The following is a 21429-nucleotide window of genomic DNA, read 5'->3' on the forward strand; positions in this document are numbered from 1 at the left end:
TTGAGATTATGGAGTGCCAGGGGCTAGAGGGTCAGTTAGGGATGCCTGGCTGGCAAGTGGAAATGTGAGGCCAACAGCGAGGAGGAAGACTGGGGAGGAAACAAGTAGGGGTCATCCTCAGAGTGTCAACAGGCCACCAAACAGGAAGCTACCAGCGAACAGACCCAAGCCAGAAAACGAAACACCTGTCCCAGAGCACAGGGAAGGGAGGTGGCGGGTCGTTTTGAAGGATGGGTCACTTGAAGAGGTAGGGAGAAGGAAGAGGGTCTGAATCATCCTGGTTAATTGTCACCTGGTGATAGTCCTCCGCTGGTTGAAGATCGTCTCCCATGAGAGTAGGATCTGTGTTTCACTTGGTGACTACACCTCCAGCCTTCAGAACAGCCCCTGGAACATAATAAGTGCTCAGTAAATATTTGGTAAACAAAATAACTCATTTACATTTTACATTCTGCCATGTTATAGTGAGAATAAAAGAGGCTAAAGAGTTGTGCTGATCTTATTGGACATTGTACATGACATAATGTACATCAAACTCATGCGACAGCTATAGTGAGGTGTTGACAAGGAAGTACCCCTGACATAACTATGGTACTTATTTTTATTTTATCAAACACTCCTATGGTGCTTCTATAGGCTAGGAATTGTTCTAACAACTTAACTAATATTAACTCATCAATTATTAATGATGAATTATTATTCTGCCTTGGTAGTTCTCCAAGAAGTTTGCTTTGGGTTTTATAGAGGCTCAGTGCATGAATTCATGTACGGGTGAGGTCCCTCGGTCTGGCCAGTGATCGGGGCCAATTAATGGGGGTAGGGGGGCCTGCCGAGGGAGGGACCACGGGAAGTTGGCCAGCTGGCCCCCGGGGGTGGGGGGACTGGGGGAGGTTGGCTGTGGGAGCACACTGACCACCAGGGGGAAGCTCCTGCATTGAGCATCTGCCCCTGGTGGTCAGTGTGTATCATAGCGACCGGTCGTTCGGTTGTTCAGTTGTTGGTTGCTTATCCTTTTATATATATAAATGGCTTCAGAAAAATGCTGAGTGCCCTAGCCAGCGTGGCTCAGTGGATAGAGCGTCAGCCTGCGGACTGAAGGATCGCAGGTTCAGTTCTGGTCAAGGGCATATTCCTGGGTTGTGGGCTCGATCCCCAGTAGGGGCCATGCAGGAGGCAGCCGATCAATGATTCTCTCTCATCATTGATGTTTCTATCTCTCTCTCTCTCTCTCTCTCTCCCTTCCTCTCTGAAATCAATAAAAATATATATTTTTTTAAAAAGTAAAATGCTGAGCATGAGAATGTCATTTACCATCTGTGACTCTACATAAGCTAAATATTATAATGAGGTTAAGTGAATATCCTTAGGAGCTCTTTGCTGGGCCAGACACTATTTATGAAAACACGTCCTTTTTGTCTGATGCCATATATAAACTATTTAAAGCCCTATAATAGATGCTGTAAAGTTATTTCTATATTGGTTTGGCTTCCAGCAAACTATCTCCATTGTTTTGTTTAAAGATGTTGTGTGTTATGAATTTTCAGTGTTTTTTCCTACCCAGCTGCTTCATAATTATTAACAGATGCCATCACTCATCTCACTAAGAAGCAATGTGCATTACAGCAAATCCCTTTAATGTCAGTTATCCGTTTATGCTTTAGGCCTTGAATCAGGGTGACTTTTGCCATTGATTTTAACATCTACTTTACATACTTCTGATGGAATTTCACAAATTGGACTTGGTGCCGTTGTCCACAGAAAGGGGAGATGGCGTATGTAGGGTAGGGATTTTCAAAGGAATATTTTTCTGTAGGCTTTGACAGAATTCTGCTGTACAAAATGCATATCCAGCGTGGTGTAGGTGGCTTCTGTTCCTTCCCCCAGCACAATGGTTCTCAACCTTTCTAATGCCGCAGCCCTTTAATACAGTTCCTCATGTTGTGGTGACCCCCAACCATGAAATTATTTCCGTTGCTACTTCATAACTGTAATTTTGCTACTGTTAATGAATCATAATGTAAATATCTGTGTTTTCCAATGGTCTTAGGCGACCCTGCTAGCGGTTCTCAACCTGTGGGTCGCCTAAGACCATCGGAAAACACAGATATTTACATTAAGATTCATTAACAGTAGCAAGATTACAGTTATGAAGTAGCAACGGAAATAATTTTATGGTTGGGGGTCACCACCACATGAGGAACTGTATGAAAGGGTCGCGGCATTAGGAAGGTGGAGAACCACTGCCCTCGCAGGTATGTGTAGCTACCTTGGTTGGAGGTGGGGTGTGACTCTGAGGAATTAATCTTACCCACTCTTCAGCTGAGTCATAGTCTCCACCATCCACACCGGTGGTTCCTTGTGGCCCCAAATCCATAGTTATCATTTGGTGGGTGCTTCTCGCACTTCAGTAGTGCACAATGAGTCACACACACACACACACACACACACACACACACACACACACGACTGCAATGACTGAGAGGGCTGCCCCCCGCCGGTTCCGAACCCCACCTGTCTCGCCTTCGGTGCGCAGGGCTACACTGTCTGGGCCATTTCCTGGGATGAGTTCTCTTTCCCCAAAGAAATAATCAAGACCCAAGTATCTCCTCATGCTTGAACATTTTATACCGCTGTCAGCCTTTGCTTGTTTTTCCTTCTTCATTTTCTTTTTTTAATTGAACTTACTGGGGTGACATTGGTTTGCAAAACCATGCAGGTTCCAAGTGTACAACTCAACAAAACCTAATCTACACACTGCATCGTGCACCCCTCACCCAAAGCACAGTCTCTTTCCATCCCTATCCCCCAGCCCCCACCCTTGGCTCACCTCCACCTACCCCAACCCCTTTCCCTCTTCTGTCATCCCTTGAAACTCTGCGGCTCTCCACCTCCATATGGGTTCTTGGGCACTCCAAAGGAGGAGAGAGGAGAGGTCTAGTAGTACCCAGTGTGGGATAGGGGAGGGTGGAAAAATAATATTGACAATATCCACTTTTCTGGCTAAGGGTATACTGTGCATCATTTCTTAACTCTGTTCAGTGACATCATGTTAATAGCTTGACATTGGCCATAATAGGAGTATTCACACAACAGAAATCTGCAAGTGCTATCTATTGTGTTTCTGTCCCCAACCCCCTCCCCGTCCCCGCCCCCTCCGAGTTGGTTGTTAGACTTCTACCAGCACTCCTTTGAATATACTAGTATGTATTTTATTTAGCGTTTTGCTGATGATGATGGGGAAAAATATAAGAAAATCAAAGCTTTTATTTTGCCTTCATTTATTCCTCCTTTATGTAGATCCAAGTCTTCAATCTATATTATTTGCTTCTTTGTCAAGAATTTCTTTTAACATTTCTTGCAAAGCAGGTTTGCCACAATAATTTTCCTCCACTTTTGTTTGTCTGAGAAAAATCTTTATTTCTCCTTCACTCTTGGGGGATAATTTTCAAGGTACAGAATTTGGGTTGGTGGGTTTTCTTTCTCTCAACACTTTAACTTATATTTCACTGCACTCTCTTCTTGCCTGCATGGTTTCTGAGGAGCTGGCTGTCATCTTTGTTCCTATATAGGTAAGGGGTTTTATTCCTCCCGTTTCTTTATCCTGGGTTTTCTGTAATTTGAAAAAGATACACCTGTGTGCAGGTTGTTGGAGGCATTTATCCTGCGTAGTGTTCTTAAAGCTTTGTGGTTTAATGTCTGACATTGATTTGGGGAAATTCTCAGTCATTGTTGTAAATATTTCTTCTTTTCCTTGATTTTTTCTTTGGAAAAAAAAGTGTATGTTGTGCCTTTTGTAGTTTTCCCATAGTCCTTAGATATCCTGGGTTTGTTTATTTTTTTGCTTATTTTTTTTCTTTTTTGTCATTGTTCTCTTTGCTTTTCTGCTTTTGAGGAGTCTACTGATACGTTCTTTAGCTTAAAGATTTTGTTTTCCTCAGCTGTGTCCAACCTACTAGTAAGCCTATCAAAGGCCGTTTTTATTTCTGTTACAGCTTTTTTTCTAGCACTTTTTTGTTTTGTTTATTTCATCAGGACCTGTATCCCTCTCTTCAGTGCCCATCCCTTCTTGCATTAGTGGTCATTAGTAAGAGTTCATTGTGCCCACACCGAAGAGAGAGTTCGTGACCTGGGGCCACGCACATGGAATGAGGCTCAGGGGTATATTATTATTAAGCAGTTATATGGGGAGAAGGCAGTGACTGTTCTCCACAGAGACTGGTTAGAATACTAGAATTTTCTTAAATGACAGGGAATTGGTTAGTGGCTACCTGATTTAAATTTTGGAAAATGAAAGTTTTGCTTATGGTTTCCAGAGACATCGCAAGAAATTACCCAGGTCCAGTTAGCCTTGCAATCAGCTTAATTAAGCTCTGTTTGTATGACTAATTGGTTTTGTCTGCGCAGGGAATTTTCAAGGCTGGTCTCTGTGTTGTTGTTTTTTTATTTTAACACTGTCTACTTTATCCATTAGAGCCCTTAGCAGGTTAGTCATAGTTTCTTTTTTTTTTTTTAAGTATTACAAATAGTAGTACATATGTCTCCTTTTTTTTTCCCAATTGACCTTCCCCCAGCCTCCCCTACCCCCCAGCACATGCCCTCACCCCCCTCCCAGTGTCTTGCGTCCATTGGTTATGCTTAAATGCATGCATACAAGTCCTTGGGTTGATCTAGTCATAGTTTCTTTTAAGAAATTCCCACTCTGTAGCCCAGCAGCCCTGCCACGTGTGATTCTGACGCTGTGTGCGCCCCCACGCGTGTTCTGGCCGTCTGCTTTGCCTTGTGACGTTTCTGGGTAGCCAGTTTCAAAGCCCTGGGTGAAGGGAACTGCTGTGAGCAGGCCTTGGTGCTGAGGTGCTGAGGAGTGGGGGGCGGGGATCCAGTCCCCAGGTTCATGATGAGGTTTGGGGCCTTTGGGGAGCCTGTGCCTCAGAGCTGTGAACCTCACAAGCTTTTCTCAGATTCCTCCCCCCCCCCCGGGTGGGAGGGGCGGGGGGCTGGAGTCAGGTGGCTCCCCTCCCAGGGCAGAGGCTCTGATGACCCATGACCCCCAGCAGGTGCTGAGAGGCAGCAGGCCAGGCTCCATCAATTAGCTCCTCCTGAGGCGCCTATTTCAGGAGGAGGCAGGGCTCTGGCTCATCTCACCACCACCCTCCTCCTCTCCCTGGGGACCCTGCTCCAGTACCTTCTGTGGGGCCCTGGCCAGGCTCTTGGAGGAGATGCTCACAATATTGAGGGCGCCCTGGAATTGCGCCCCTGGAATGGCCAGCTCTCAGGGTTCTCAGCCCCGGACTCCAGCCCCGGCGGGTCCGTTACTCCAGTTCGGGGTTCCCATCCTGGCTGGTGGGCCCCGGGTTCCGCTGTGAGACCCGCAGGTAAGGGGGTCCCTGCGGGAGGGAGGGGGGGTGCACGGGCTCCGTGTCCTGTCCTCCCTCAAACGGAATCACACGAGTTGTTTGCACCCACTTGTCGAGCACACGGCCCTGTGACCCAGGCAGCCATCCTAACGGTCTCCTAAAACCTATTTCCCCCAGAAAACACCATGCAATCCCTCCTGGTGGTTGTGTTGTTGTTGTTGTTTTTCTAGGCAAAAACCAAAAAAGGGAAATTGTCTGGCCAGGCCTGCCTTCTTTAAGACATGCAGTAGGCTGCATGTTAATACTCCGCTAACATCCTGGGCTGGGGAGTCATTTGAAGCATTTTACCACTTTTGTTGAATGAAGGATTTTTAAAAATTAACTGGAGTGCTATTGGTTAATAAAATTATATAAGTTTCAGGGGTACAATTCTATCATACAGCATCTGCATGTGGTGGTGTTTGTCCCTACTCCACGTCACGTCTCCTTTCATCACCTTTTATCCCCCCAAACCCTCCTTTAGCCCCTTTCCCTCCGGTAATCTCCATACTGTGGTCTGTGTCCATGAGGTTGTGCTTTTTTTTTTTTTCGCTTAACCTTTTGCACTCGGATGTCGAGTGTGACTCGACACGGTTAGCTTTAGAATAAAGGAATCGAGAAAAAAGCAAGCGAGTGCAAAGGGTTAATCCCTTCACCTTTAAGGATTAAGGATTGATTTTTCTATAGAATGTTAAGTAACAGTTGATAATTTGTAGGTATTTTAATCCTTATTAAAGTCATTGTAAAATCGATACCCTTTTGTTGTATCAACGTATTGCAGATCAGCCCGTCAAACAGCTTAGCTTCTACTTTCTAAATAAAAATGCTCCATGTCCTTCCACAGTTCACCAGTATCTTACAAAGTGCTCCCACTCTGTAAGCTAGGCACTTTGGCGGGGCCAGGGGGCACTAACTATTTCAGAGCAGTAAGACCCATTTTAGTCGCTGACACAGGATAGTAATTGAATTACTGGTGGTCGGTGAGGTCTGAAAGGTTGGCGACCGCTGAGTACAGTTTCCTTTTAAACCTCTCTTATAACAGGAAGAGCCACACAGGGTAAACTGGGCCTAGTGTTGTTTCATTGCAGGAGGGTTATGTCTTTATCTAAACCTATAAGGAATCTATACAATAGAAATAATAAACTTAGTGGTTAATTCGAATTTCAAATTTAATTTTCATTTTACAAATGGTTGTTTTCATGAAATATTAAGTATGTGATCTTTGCTGTTTGGACTTCCCTGTTTTATGTCAATTGACTTTATTTATACATTGGTTAACAGCTCCTCCCAGTTGTAAAAGAAAACTATTTGTTATTCAGAAGTTATTGAAAGTGCATTAATATACATTAAATCAATAGATGAAATAGCTTTACTGTTTTCAATAAATATCCCTTTCAAACTAAGAAGTATAAGGGAATATAACGTAGTTTGTACTATGAAGATTTATAGCCCCATATTAGAAAGATATTTCATATCAGGCACACATATTTTTTTATTGGTTTTATTATATTTTGGCTTGAGAATAAAGTAGTGAAATGTGGTTGATTTGATCAAAGACTCATAACCAATCCCAGTGATTATTTATCTACACATCTACATCCCAGTTTCTTAATCTGTAAAAATCCAAGTGGGTAAAAGCCATTGGCTCCGTGGCTCTCGGCTTTGGTCTGTGGTGACGAGGCAGTCCATTCAGAGAGAGCAAGGAGGTCGGAAGTTGGTTTTCATTTAAATCTCTCTCTGTATATTTCATACCTTCCCCAGCATACACCAAAGATAGATGACGGTTAGAATTTTACCTAAAATCTGTTGAACGTCAGCTTTTGCTGCAAAACTACAATGCTTGATTGCATTTTATTTCATCCAGTAATCTGTTATTTATTGTGTTTCTCTATAATAAAAAAATATATTAAGGAAGACTTAAGATATGTGGAATTTTCAATATTGGTCTAGAGGGAAATGTGAGTTTGTAAAAGGAGATTTTTTTAAGTCAGGCATAACTGAGAGTAATAAACTATTGGTAAACTAAAATTGCACCATTTTAAAGTGCACACAAGCCCTGGCTGGTTTGGCTCAGTGGATAGAGCATCGGCCTGCAGACTGGGGGGTCCCGGGTTCGATTCCAGCCAAGGGCACATGCCTGGGTTGCGGGCTTGATCCCCAGTGGGGGGCGTGCAGGAGGCAGCCAATCAATGATTCTCTCTCATCATTGATGTTTCTATCTCTCTCTCCCTCTCCCTTCCTCTCTAAAATCAATAAAATATATATTAAAAAAATAAATAAATAAAGTGCACACAAAATACTAAGTCTCAAGTAATCAAAATGTTGGAAGGTACAATATTTAGACACTCGATTAAATGCCTGTGTTTCATTTTCCCCGTTGGCCAGAGGGTAAATGCTGTATCACTAAGCAAACACTTTCAGATGCCTGAATTCCCTAGCTGTCAAAACATTCCTATAAAAATGACCTCTTGAGGTTTCACAATTGGTGCAACCACTTAGGATGGATTTGATTCTTAAAAAGAATTTTAAAAATAATCTTCTTTAAAATTTTTAATCATACTGTAGCCTTCACTTTAATCACTGGTTTGATGCATTATAGCATTTCTCTCCTTGAAGCATAATTTTCTTCAGTCCGTTTTTGTCCTTTCCATCTCGCATATTCTTCATTGCCATTCTGTGAGGCAGGTACAATGTCATCCTCAGGTTGTCCGGAAGAACCTGAGACTTTGGCGAAATAAACCATTCAAGGTCACACAGACAGCAATGAGGGAGGGAGCATTGAATTACTTAAAGTTAACCCTTGGACAAAAGTTGATAATTTGTAAAAATTGAAGCCACATGACATTTCTCCAGAGTTGATAAAGGAACAAAAATCACTTGATTTTTTGTTGTGGATCTGGTTTGGGTTTTCCTTTTGATTTTTAATGATAAAATTGACCAGCATTTTGGGAAGCTTGCAAATTCACTTGTGCCATCCCAGGAAAATATTTCTATGTAAGTCTGCAGTGGTGTTTATCTGGAGGTAAATTTCCCTGGAGGTATATTTCCCTTTATATTTGGGCCTAGGGTAGTTGTAAGAGTGAAAATTGGATCAGGATTAAGCTTTCATTACATTCCTTCATAATTTATTGTGTATTGTGGATTTATTGTGATTTAATTTGTTGATAGGAAAAATACATTTGTTTCCCTATTGTTGAAGATATGACCCTGTGGCAAGAAAAAAGTTGGTGTGTATTATCATGTATACAGCTAAATTTTTTTGCATGTGGATATCTAATTGTTCCAGTATCATTGTTGAAAATATCGTTCTTTCTCCATTGTCCCTTTGTCGAGGATCAGTTGACTCTATTCGGTGAGTCTATTTCTGGATTTCTGTTCCATTGATTTACCCATTCTTTAATCAGTGCCGTACTGTCTCATGTACTGTGGCTTTAGAGTAAATATTGAAGTTAGAAAGTGTCAGCCCTTTGACTTTGTTTTTCTTCTTCAATATTGAGTAGTTTCTTTTGGGTCTTTCGCCTGCCAATATAAACTTTAGAATCAATTTCTTGATATTAATATAAAAACTTGGGATTTTGATTGTGATTGTATTGATTCACTAGATCCAATTGGGAAGAACTGATTTCTTGACCATATTGAGTCTTCCTATTAGTGAAAATGGAATATCTTTCAATTATCTTTCAATTTTTCTGTTCATGTAACTGAGCTGTTTATGTGAGGATTGATGTGTTGATGTGATAAACCACAATTGATTTGTGAATGTTCAGCCAGCCTTGCATATATGGGATAAATCCAGTTGGTCATGGTATACAACTTTTTATACATTGTTGGATTCAATTTGCTAATATTTTCTTAAAGATGCATTTATGCTCATGAGAGATACTGTTTTGGAGTTTTCTTGTCATGGTGTGTCTAATTTTGGTATTAGGGTAATTATGAGCTCATACTAGTAGAGTGAATCCAGAAGTAGTCCCTCTGCTTCTGTCCTTCACGGGTGATTTATTTCATAAGTGTTTGATAGATTTCACCAGGGAACCCATCTGGTTCTGATGCCTCCCGTTTTCGGAAGGGATTGACTCAATTTTAATAGGCAAAGTCCTATTCAAATTGCCTGTTTCTTCCTGTGTGAGATTTTGCAGGTTGTATCTTTCCAGGAATCGGTTCTTTTTATCTGGGTTATGGAAATTGTAGATATAGTTGTTTGTAGCAACCCTGTATTATCCCCTTAATATCCATGAGTCTATAGTGATGTTGCTTGTTTCATTTGTGATATTAGTAACTTGTGTCTCTCTTTTTTTTTTTTGCAGTGGTTATCAACCTTCCTAATGCCGCTACCCTTTAATTCAGTTCCTCATGTTGTGGTGACCCCAACCATAAAATTATTTTCGTTGCTACTTCGTAACTCTAATTTTGCTACTGTTATGAATCGTAATGTAAATATCTGTGTTTTCCGATGGTCTTAGGTGACCCTGCTAGTGGTTCTCAACCTGTGGGTCGTGACCCCTTTCACAGGGGTCGCCTAAGACCATCGGAAAACACAGATGTTTACATTACGATTCATAACAGCAGCAAAATTACAGTTATGAAGTAGCAACGAAAATAATTTTATGGTTGGGGGTCACCACAACATGAGGAACTGTATTAAAGGGTCGCGGCATTAGGAAGGTTGAGAACCACTGAACTAGAGGCTTACATCGTTGACCGATATTTAAAAACAACAGTTTTTGGTTTCTTTTATCTTCTTTATTATTTTCCTGTTTTCAACTTTATTAATTTCTGTCTAATTTTTATTATTTCTCTTCACCTGGTTACTTTGAATATAATTTGCTGCCCTTCAGGTTTCCTCAGGTGGAAGCTTCTTTGCCAATATATACATTTAATGCTATAAAATTCCCTCTGAACACTGCTTTTGCTGCATCCCACAGATTTTGATAAATTTTCACGTAGTTCCAAGTATTTTTTAACTTCTTTTGGGAGTTATTCTTTGACCTAAGTGTTATTTAGAAGTGTGTTAGATGCTCTCCAAATACTTGGGAGATTTTCCAGGTAACTTTCTGTTTTTGATTCCTCATTTATTTCCTCTGTGGTCTGAGAGGCTATGTTGTATGATTTCTTTTAAATGTGTGAAGGCACTCAATGACCTAGAATGTGGCCTGTCTTGGTGAATATTTCATGGGAGCTTGAAAAGAACGCATTCTGCTGTTGTTGAGCCTCCCGAAATTCATCAGTTACCATTCAGGTTTTCCTACCCCAATACTGGTTTCTGCTCCACCAAATCATGGTTCTCTCTCTCTACCTGCTTGTCTCTCTGGGGGTGCAGCAGTTCGCCCTGTGACCTCACTTCTCTGATGGATTGAGGAACAGTTGTGGATTTTTTTTCCTTTTTTTTACTTGTTGGGACTAGTTAATGTCTTTTAAGCTGCTTAAATGCTGGACCAGAAATCACCAAAAGCATTGTTTTCAATCTGACTATACGAGAGTTGTTTGAAAACTTTGACGTTTTTACATAATTGTAACTCATTAAAATTGCTTCATGGAGAGGCAGCTTAGAAACAATATCTAATTTAAACATGGAGGATTTAATTGGATTAGGAGCTCTGAGTTCCTTTCCACAATTCTAAAATGGAAAAGCCTCTCAAAAAATTTTAACTTAGATTTGTGGAAAACTCATGTTTTGCAAAACCTGACCTAAATTGACATGAAACTATTCATAGTCTTTCTTTATGTATTTCTTTGTTTTAGTGTAAATATTCATGTGATTTTCTGGAGAAATGTGGAAATATTTCTGTGTGCTTCGGGGATAGTTCACACTCTGTAGTTCGTCCTCACATGTTCCATCCAAACCCACAGTATTCTAAGTCCCAACAGACCTAGGGCCGAAGGCTTCAAATAAAAGACTATGAACCTGTAATAATATTTATTAATCTCAGAATTCGAGCTATTTTGTCAATAGATAGTATGTTATTTTTATAATATATTTTATTGATTTTTTACAGAGAGGAAGGGAGAGGGATAGAGAGTCAGAAACATCGACCAGCTGCCTCTTGCACACCCCCCACTGGGGATGTGCCCGCAATCAAGGTACATGCCCTTGACTGGAATCGAACCTGGGACCCTTGAGTCTGCAGGCCGATGCTCTATCCACTGAGCCAAACCGGTCAGGGTAGATAGTATGTTATTTTGCAATTAACTAGGCATGGAATCAGATAGTATGGTTAGATCATTTAATGGATGGGTTTAAAAAAAGGTGAACAGATAATTTTATTTATAATTTTAAAGGGTATGATTGTGCCTGGCGTATTATTTGAACATCAATAAACCTGAAACTTCAATGAGATAACTGATTTAGTATCTTATTATAATTCATTTATAGGTTATCGAAGTCTTCTTCTTGCCCTCTTACTCTATTGATTTCACATCCGAAGGAATATGTGAAGTTGATTTTATTTTTAATTTTGTCCTGGAGACCTAAGAACAAGCATGATATAATGTCCATTGAGCCTTGTTTTCAGACTTTACATTTTTTTAAAAGTTCATGTGCTTTATATATAAAAAGCATTGCTCAACCATTACCACTGTACCTACTTTAAAAAGTAAATTTAAAAGGAAAAGAGTCTCAGGTTTTCGTAAGCCTTTATTTAATTTATAGTCATAGTTTGGATTCTCTTCTTTTCACTCTACCATTAAAAACCAATGTTATCTAAGCAATAATCCATAAGCTTCTATTAAGCACTTGTTGTATCCCTAGCACACAGTGTTTACCGAGCACTTATTTGAATTATCAATTCACAAACCCAGAATACCTTGGGATGTTTACTATGTATCAATAACCATGCAGTCAAAATTTCTCAAGAAATTCTATAAATTCTACAAAGAGCTTAATTTCTTGCAGCAGGGACAGAAAAGAACAGGGGGCCTTAAGTAAATAAATGTTCCTCCTGGAAGAGCAAAGGAGCTGTTAGTAGAGACCTCACTGATGGAGAACTAACAATGTAGCTCTTCCTCTTAATACCCAAAGGCTCCCTTTTGGCCGGGGTTTCACCATTTTTCAATTCTTACTCTAACTTCACAACATCCTTTGTAGGTACTAGTAGCATTCACTTTGACGAATATGGCATCTCTAGAAAAGATAGAGAAGTCTAGTAGAGTAATTATTAGTTTTGGAGTAAGAAAATATGAGGAAAACACCACTAGGAAGATAGATAAAGATGTGGGCGATATTGGCCAGCTGCTCACCAATCCAGTTTTCTTCCTGGGCACACGGCTAAACAGAATCTCCAAGTCTTCCTCATCCCTATGATTGAGGTCTGGGCAATAGGAAGTGAGTGGAGGTGAAATGTACCAGGCCCAGGGTGGGCCCATAGCAACTTCCCATGGATGGTCCTCCTTTCTCTCTCTACTGGCTGGACATAGAGGACTCTTAGGCCCTAGATTTCCACAGATGGAAGGAGCCTAGGTCCCTGGATTACCTTGCGAACTCCCCTGACAGTCAGGGAAATAATTTGAACTTCCATCGGAAGGAGAATTGAATTGTGTTTATTCACTGAAATTGGAGGATTTTGTCAGTTACAGCAGGTAGCATTATATTGATTAATACAGTGATGGACATTTAAAGGTAGATTAAGTATGTCTAATAGTGTCCAAATAATCTCAAGCCAGAGGTTGTACGATTTAAATCTTGTATTGTGTAACATAGAGATGTTGGTGGGCGGGCTTTGAAACGAGCCTGCAGGAGTTCAAATCACAACTCCACCATTTTTCACTCTTTCTCACGAGTAAAATAAGCATCATAGTATTTACTCATGGGGTCCTTGTGAGAACACATTTGTATAAAGTATTAAGTACAGAACGGGAACATATTATGCCCAATATAAGTCTTAGTTATCCTTGTTCCTATTACTAATGATGTTACTATTATTTATGACTAGACTTAATTTTTAAAATAAGACAAATGAAACATTTAATCTGCATGTTAAAAGCATTGTAATAATAGATAGCATGTTTGGCCATTCTGCTTGTCAAACATCAATTGTTTTTTTAGTGTCTGAAGCCTAGGCTGATGAAATTATTACTAAACATTGCTAAAATATTTATACAACCCCAGTCCCTTGAGAACAAAAATGGTAATAATGCCTCAAAACCACTATAGTATGGCAGTCATTTTTGTTGCTGGTGATGGAATTGATGGTTCACTTTGAAGGCTCACTTTAAATTCCAATTTCACTTTAAAAAGAAAAAAAGTTCTTCTAAAAACATATGAGATAATATTATAGCAAAATATAATAAAGAGGGAATATGCAAATTGACCATCACTCCATCACAAAGATGGCTGCACCCACAGCTGAGGCCAAGTTCCCATAAGGAGCCTTAACGAGCAATCAGCAGGGACCTGAGGCTACGCCCTCTCCTGCAGGGCTTGACAGGGGACCTCAGGCCACGCCCCCCCACCCAGCAGGGCTTGACCAGAGACCTCAAATTGTGCTTCCTGTCCTGGTGCTGGGCTAGGGGACCTCAGGCTGCTCCCCCGCCCCAGCGTCAGGCTGGGGGACCTCAGGCTGTGCCCCACACCAGGTGGGGCTTGACAGGAGACTTCAGGCCACGCCCCCCCACCCCGGCACCAGGCCAGGGGACCTCTACCACACCCTCAGCCCAGCAGGGCTTGACAGGGGACCTGAGGCTGTGCCCCCCTGCCTGGCTGGGCTTGACAGGGGACCTCAGGCCATGTCCCCCATTCAGCAGAGCTTGACAGGGAACCTCAAGTTGCACCCCCAGTGCTGGGCTGGGGGAACTCAGGCCGTGCTCCTGCCCAGCGGGGCTTGATGGGGGACCTGAGGCTGCGCCCCCCTCCCAGTGCTGGGCCGGGGGACCTGAGGCTGCACACCCCCCACCTGTGGGGGCTTGAGGGGGGGCCTCAGTCCATGTCCCCCACCCAGCGGGGCTTGACGAGGACCTCAAGGCATGCCCCCTGCCCTGGTCTTGGCTGGGGGACCTCAGGCTATGCCCCTTGTCCTGGGGCTGGGCTGGAGGACCTGAGGCTATGCTCCCTGCCTGGCAGGGCTTGACAAGGGTGGGACTGGCTGGGTCTGGATCTAGCCCAATGAGGGGGGGGTGGCTAGGTCTGGGTCTCACACGATTTTGAGGTGCATGTGGGTGGGCGGGGACTTGACTCTGGGTCCCATGATGAGCCCCAGACTCAGACAGGAGGAAGGTTTTCATATACATTTTACTAATTTTCTTTCATCTCTGACACTTCTATTATAGCGAAAGGGCAAATAGCAATATTAAATTATTTCCTTTAATTAATCCCCTTTTAATGTGCACGAATTTCATGCACTAGGTCACTAGTAGCAAAATAAGGCTTCTGGAGAAAATACACTAATGATTTCTATAACTTTTTCTTTTTTTTGGTCTTTTTAAAAATACTTGAAAGAAATCTAATTGATATTCACCATAGACGTTCTGAGATCTGATGCCTACATCTCCCTTTTATTATTTTAGTTGTAGAACTAAACTGAAATGTTAGAAGACGAATTTTGCCATTTGGGGATTTCTCCTTCAGAGTGATGGGTTAATGTCTTCAGTAGTTGTTTTTGAAACTTTGGAAGAACAGTGAAATCAGGAATGCACATTTTAACCACTGGGTCGCAAGACTTCTCTGTTGTCAGCGTGTTCCCCCACCTTGTGATAAAAGATAAGCCAGTGTCCCTGACAACATCCGTCTCGAGAAGCTGAAAGAGCATATTCTTCGTTGGATTCTTCTCTCAAAAGTGGTGTAATCATAGGAGCTTGGAATTGAAAGAAACTTTCAATGTCACTCCTAGCACACATTTCTGTCGTCATTTGTATAATAAAAATAAAAGCCTTGACAAATTGGCTAAAATGTATAACCCTCTCGGGAGCCATTCTTCCACGTAGAAACACACAGTAACTTCAAATAAAACGCATTGCTCTTGACTTACGGCTCCTGTTTCTAAGTGGGATCTGTTGAATGATGGGCCATTGTCTTTTCCTCAGGAGGAAAAACTCCAGTAACCATTTAGTACATGAGGCATGCGTGCCAGGAGACTGCCCTGAGAAGCAGTCCTTCTGAACCCCTTTTAGAACGTGGCTTAGACTCTCTCCTTGCCCCCTGTCCATCAGCATTTATGTAGCCCGTCCAGTGTGTCTCTTCTTTTTTTATTTTTTTATTTATTTTTATTTTTTGCCTTGAATTGTGTACTAAGACTTTGTGTTATCTGTTTGTCGTGTTGAATCTCTCTGTATGATTTCATTGCATCCTCAAAAGCTGCTTCTCATAAATGACTTCCTATCACTCATAAAGGTCTTTGGTCCCTTTTGTAATCTGATGGTTTTCCTGTTGAGTGTTCAGTGTTGTTTGTATATTTTGGATTACAGTCCTTTATCAGACGTGTCTTTAGCAATTCTCTCCTCCCAGTCTGTGGCTGGTCTTCTTTCCGTTTTTAAGACCCGCTAGTTTTGTAGAAAGCGGGAAACTAGTCTTGAGCGGCAACTCTGTGGAGAGCGTGTCCTGGATGGTGTGGGGGGAAACGTGGGAGGATCTGCATTGATGCCTATCTCGGCCTAGCTGGCAGGAAAGTGCACATGAACACGGGAAGAAAAGGAGAGAGCAACGGCGGTGTTTACTTCCGTGTCAAAGGCCACCGTTATAGTTATGATGAGTTCACAGTGTAGCAAAGGATCGAAGATGGACTGAGGTACAAGTGGGGATCTTTGTAGAAACGGAACCTAATCTGATTGGCCTTGAAAGCCGGTTAGGTCTTCCCCAGTGAGAGCGGGGCAAGAAATGAAACTCCACTTGAGAAACAGAATTCAGAGTTTTTTTTATCATTTTAGTTTACAGTGTAAAGGATCCTTTAGTCTATATGGATTATGCTTTAGATTTAGAGCCTGAATATTTCAATACATTAAGGATGGGCTTTGTTTACCCGAAGAGACTAGGACTATACATCCTTTGTGGTTCCAGCGGATCCTGTTTGGAGCAGATGCTGGGTGTGTGTCTCATAGGGTGTGCAGAAAGAATAAATTAGCTTGGCGTATTTGAATGCAGATAAGTGTATTATAACATTTTCCAAATATTGCACATTGCCATTTAAAAACATATTCTACACGGTGTATTTTTCAAACCTATGCAATATTTGCCTTGTCTTTTATTAGGTAATTCCACCTTCTTAATGTTTTGAACTATAAAAATATTCTGGTTTTTAAATTTTAACTTCATTTTGAGGTCAGTTGTCTAGTTTTACAATTTCTCCTCTTATTTTACAGTTAAATTTGTGTGATCCTTAAAGCATGCTACCCATATGTTAACATTTCACAGAGGCATGTTTTGAATACCGTTGATTTAAAATTTTCTATCATCAAGGTCTTTCAGAAGGATTTGACTTTATGGATAGATTTGAGGGAAGCTGCTGCTGTTGACAGATATTGTTATCTGTGTATCGGGAGCCACCTATGTATCTAAATTAGTATGTGTGAAATCTGCCTCATTACTCTGGCCTTACAATGATTGATTTTTGTGCCACTCCAGACTCAATTACAAGCGACTAAAACTCAGATTTAATCAAAATAAAAAGGGGGGGCAGGAGGATGTATTTTATCATACATCTGAAGAGTGTTTAGGTTAATTTCAAGCACAGTGGACTCTAGATGTCCATATGAGGTTCTGCTTAGCTCTGCTGGACTCGGCTTGATTTCAGTTACAGGCAGGTTCGGTGTGTGTTTTTTCACCGAGAGGGGAAGGTGAGGCACACGCATAAGGTAGAGAAGGTTGTTGCCCATGGGATCGCCGCTTTCACGTGGTGAAAAGCAAAAGCCGTTTCTCAAAGGACAAGCTGCTGGGCTGACCGAGAAGCAGGAGGCCCCACAGCAGGCCCAGGGTTGGCCTTGGGTACCACGATCCCTTTGGGAACCCTGTCTTGGTTGGCCTTCGTCATCTCTTCTGCATTAGGAGCCACTAAGCGTGACACATCATTAGGAGGAATCCTGGTTCCTTGTTTTCTAATCCAAAATCAGATGCCATCCTGAGACATAGACAGTTTATAAACTAAGTTGAAAGCATGCTGTCGTACAAATCACAGGCCTAGTCTCCAAAGTGCTTTGTCTAGTCCTTGTTGGGCAAGCCAGCTGAGCATGCGCACCCCTGCGTTTCCTTATCCGTTTAAAGAAGACGAATGCACTGAGGCCGGCTCAGCTCCGAGGTCATTTCCATCGCGGAGAAATGTGATTCCATGGTTCTCTTGCAAAACTGAGTACCGGCTGGTTTTCCTTTCCTTTGGGACAGGGACATTGAGTGGGAACAGCGGTTGCTCTCAAAAAGCTAAAATCCGATAAAACTTGGTGCCACGATGGGAATTTGCCGTGGGGCTATTGAGCACTTGACATGTGACTGGTGTGACTGAGGAAATGCGTTTCTCATTAAATTTTAATTAATTGCCATTCAAATTAGAATAGCCACAGCTCCCGAAATGATCAACTCATTTAAGCAAGACGTTCTTTGAGAAACAGCTGGAATTCAAAAATCAAGCCCTTACGTCTAAGTGTGGGCAGCGAATGTAACCGGCCATCTCCTCTGCTCTCTCTGCAGTCCCCTGCACACAGCTACTCCAGCTACGACTCCAGCAAGCACGAGGGCGGAGAGCGGGGGGCCGAGGACCTGTCCCTGCACCGGGGCGACGAGGACGAGGACGAGCACGAGGACCACGACGACGCCGAGAAGGTGGCCGAGACGGACGGCGTGGAGGCCGAGCGGCTGAAGGCCTTCAACGTGAGTCCCCCGCCGCCCCGACGGCTCAGTTCTCACCACGTCGCGCTCATGTCGCCTGCTGGTACCTGTGGATATTTTAGAGACGTGTCTGTTGGATTTGCAGAGCGATTTAAAAGTACACGAAACACTCTTTGCCAACCAGACACCAGAATTGCTGTGTGTTGCTTAGAATGTTCAGGCCCGATGTGGCCGGCCCCTGGCGTGTTGTGTGAGTATCATGTGTCCCCAGGGGTGAGGAGCACATAGCTCGTCATCAGTGGCCCTCCTGCTTGCCCAGCGTGTCTCATGCTGCATGACAGAGTCCGTGGTGTGTGTTCAGAGACCAGTACCCTGCAGAGTAGCGAAGTGGCGGCCGCACTGTATTTCTCTCTAACAGAGTTTTATGGGGTGCTTCATTGTCGCAGTCTGCTGTGGCCTCCTGTTTTTATTTTCTACACGATAGTCTATACTTTTCTGTCTGTCTGTGTCTGTCTGCCTTTCTCTCTCTCTCTTTCTCTCTCTCTCTCTTTTTTTAACCCAACCATGGAGAAAGTCTTTAAAGGGTGTTTGCTTAAAATTTCTGGCTTTCCATTGCAAAGTTCTCCAGTGAATAAAACAAAAAAAAACAAGAGTATTTTCCTATCCGTGATCAAGACAGGAAGCGAGGAACAGCCGAGAGCAGCCCTCCAAACCCTTCTCCTCTGTCTCCCTCTTGCCAACAGATGTTTGTCAGGCTGTTTGTAGATGAAAACTTGGACCGAATGGTCCCAATCTCTAAGCAGCCCAAAGAAAAGATCCAGGCTATCATTGACTCATGCAGGCGACAATTCCCTGAGTACCAAGAGCGTGCCAGAAAGCGCATCCGTACTTACCTCAAGTCCTGCAGGCGGATGAAAAGAAGTGGTTTTGAGATGGTGAGTTTTGAATGAAAACACAGCCCTAGATTCCATCCAAATCCCACCTGTAAACCATGACACTATTTATTTTTTCATCCTAGTGTCTTTTTTTATTTATTTTTCCATGATGTCAGGTCACAGGGGTTCTGTTTGCTCGTTTGTTTCCCCCCTTCTCCTCTTCATCTTCCTGAAGTATATTTATCCCTTGTTTATTCAACCAGGAGCACCCGGTGAGCCAGCGCTCACAGGCCCATGTGGTATCGGGCCATAGACAATGAGGGTCACATGAGTCAAGTCCCATGAGAACCAGCATCTCATTCATGTTTGTTGCTTTCTGTTACACCGAAGTGGAGATGAGGAGGAGCATCCTGGAGGCTTTGGATGGCCTGGGAGAAGGGTGTCTGTGCAATGGGAGGAAGTGGATGGGTCCGTCTAAGGAACACCGTTCTCGTGCCAACGCTTAGCAGATAGCAAGCCTCGAAAATGGCCATCGGGGTTGGAGATCCTCGTGTGAAAAATAAGGCTTTGTTGTGCTCAGCGTATCTGTGTGCTTGTGGGTGAAAGCATGAGCTTTGATATTCAGCTGGGCTGTATACATGGGTGAGCTTATGCGGAGGTTAGATTACTTATGGGTGGAAATCAGATACCGATGTTTTGCTTTGTTTTTAACTTGATTATAATTCACCTTGCTCTCTAAATGTACCCCTGTAGATTGTGCATGCATTTACAGTGTTTTTTTAAAATTCTTTAATTGTATGTGAGCAGAAATGTATTGGGGATTTTCTGAAATCCTTTTTTCCTCTCTCTGCTCCATAAAAGCCAAGACCGGGAGTGTTTGTGGTCCCGCCTCTCCTTCTTCGGTGTGATGGGCCAGGAGTCGGGGTGGCTAGGAGAGGTTTCAGAGGATGTCGTATCTGAGAAATCATTTTTCAGATGTACATGAAACGACACAATAACAAAATCCGCCATCTATCAAATTTTCTGCATTAGCTTGTGAACATATCATGGATTTTTTTTTAAAAAAGGACTGTCCTTATGGAGAAGCAGTGGTCTGCCTGGATGGGAAAGAGCACGGGTTTGGACCCCAGGGAGCCTGGCTTGGAGTCCAGATCCAGCACTTCGTAGCTAGGTGGCTCCGGCAAGCCACCTCCACGGCCTGTGTCAGACACCTCTCTGAGATGACACCAATTCCTAATTTATAAAGCTGTGGGAATTCTATCCGCTGGCACACGTAAAGCTCTGGGAGCCATTTCTGACCCACAGTCACCACTAAGTAAAATCTTAACTCTGAGAACATTATCAAATATTTTTAATTCATCATCTGAAAAAAGCTTCCATTATACATGCACAGAATTCTTTATGTAAGTAGTTGCTTACTTCTCAGAATAACTACATTAAAATTAGAGGCATGGTGCATCAGCCATTTTAAAATAAGAATGGCATAACTGTGTCTGATGAAACTAAATTATTACGAGCAGAGGTAATGTAGTATAAAAGAGGAGAGACACTTTGGGGGGGAAGCTATTTTCCCCATTATTGAATTATTAAAAAAATTATTATAATTTACCCAATAGGAGGGAGATAACAAACAAAAAGGATATCTGAGCAGGTGTAAAAGCCCGGAATCCTGGATTTGACATAGGATCTGGCTCAGGACCACTAAGCAGCTGAAGTGAAATTCCAATTAAAACTATGTCTCACTCTGAGTACAAAGTATATAACATAGCTTCCTTTTTCAGTTACAAGAAAGATAATATTATATATCAATATTTTTTATTTTAACAGCATCTGGCATTACTCTTTCTTCCTAATCATTTAATGTTTAGAGATTATTTTCTTTGGTAAAATTTATTATTTTTCATAGTATAAATGTTTTATTAATCATTATTTTAGAGAAAAATAATTGTCATGTAGAACTCTTAATTTCTCTAAGGCATATTTGAGACATTCGTGGGTTTTTTTCATTAATTGTATTTTTTACTTCCATGGACATCTGTTTGTTGTAAACCTCGCACCATGCATAGAGAACAAAAAGTTGACTACTTCAAAGTCAAGTGGTTTTATAAAGGAATCTTATGCTGTACAGAAATGCTACTAAATTTGAATGTAATCATTTCATTCGTTCTTTATTTAATAGACTAGAGGCCCGGTGCACGAAATTCGTGCACAGGTGGGGGCTGTCCCTCAGCCCAGCCTGCACCCTCTCCAATCTGGGACCCCTTTGAGGGATGTCTGACCGCCCATTTAGGCCCGATCCCACTGGCAGTTGGATATCCCTCTCACAATCCAGGACTGCTGGCTCCCAACCACTCGCCTGCCTCTGCCTGATTGCCCCTAACTGCTTCTGCCTGCCAGCCTGATCACCCCCTAACCACTC

The 21429-nt window shown here is 42.3% G+C and overlaps 1 protein-coding gene across 4 annotated transcripts in view; it reads left to right on the plus strand.

Annotated features, from left to right (window-relative positions):
* NOL4 (nucleolar protein 4) overlaps positions 1–21429 on the plus strand; it is a gene marked incomplete at both ends in the record, with an annotated part of 223237 nt that overhangs the window by 136633 nt on the left and 65175 nt on the right. For 3 of the 4 annotated variants that reach the window (XM_079785152.1, XM_079785153.1, XM_079785154.1), the window contains one exon: positions 17998–18177. In XM_079785152.1, coding sequence (XP_079641278.1) covers positions 17998–18177 — 180 coding nt within the window. Of the gene's footprint in view, positions 1–17997; positions 18178–18878; positions 19071–21429 lie in introns of all 4 variants that reach the window. The other variant, XM_079785151.1, reaches the window with a different exon arrangement.

The sequence above is a fragment of the Cnephaeus nilssonii genome (genome assembly GCF_951640355.1).
Source record: "Cnephaeus nilssonii genome assembly, chromosome: 11".
Lineage (NCBI taxonomy): Eukaryota > Metazoa > Chordata > Mammalia > Chiroptera > Vespertilionidae > Cnephaeus > Cnephaeus nilssonii.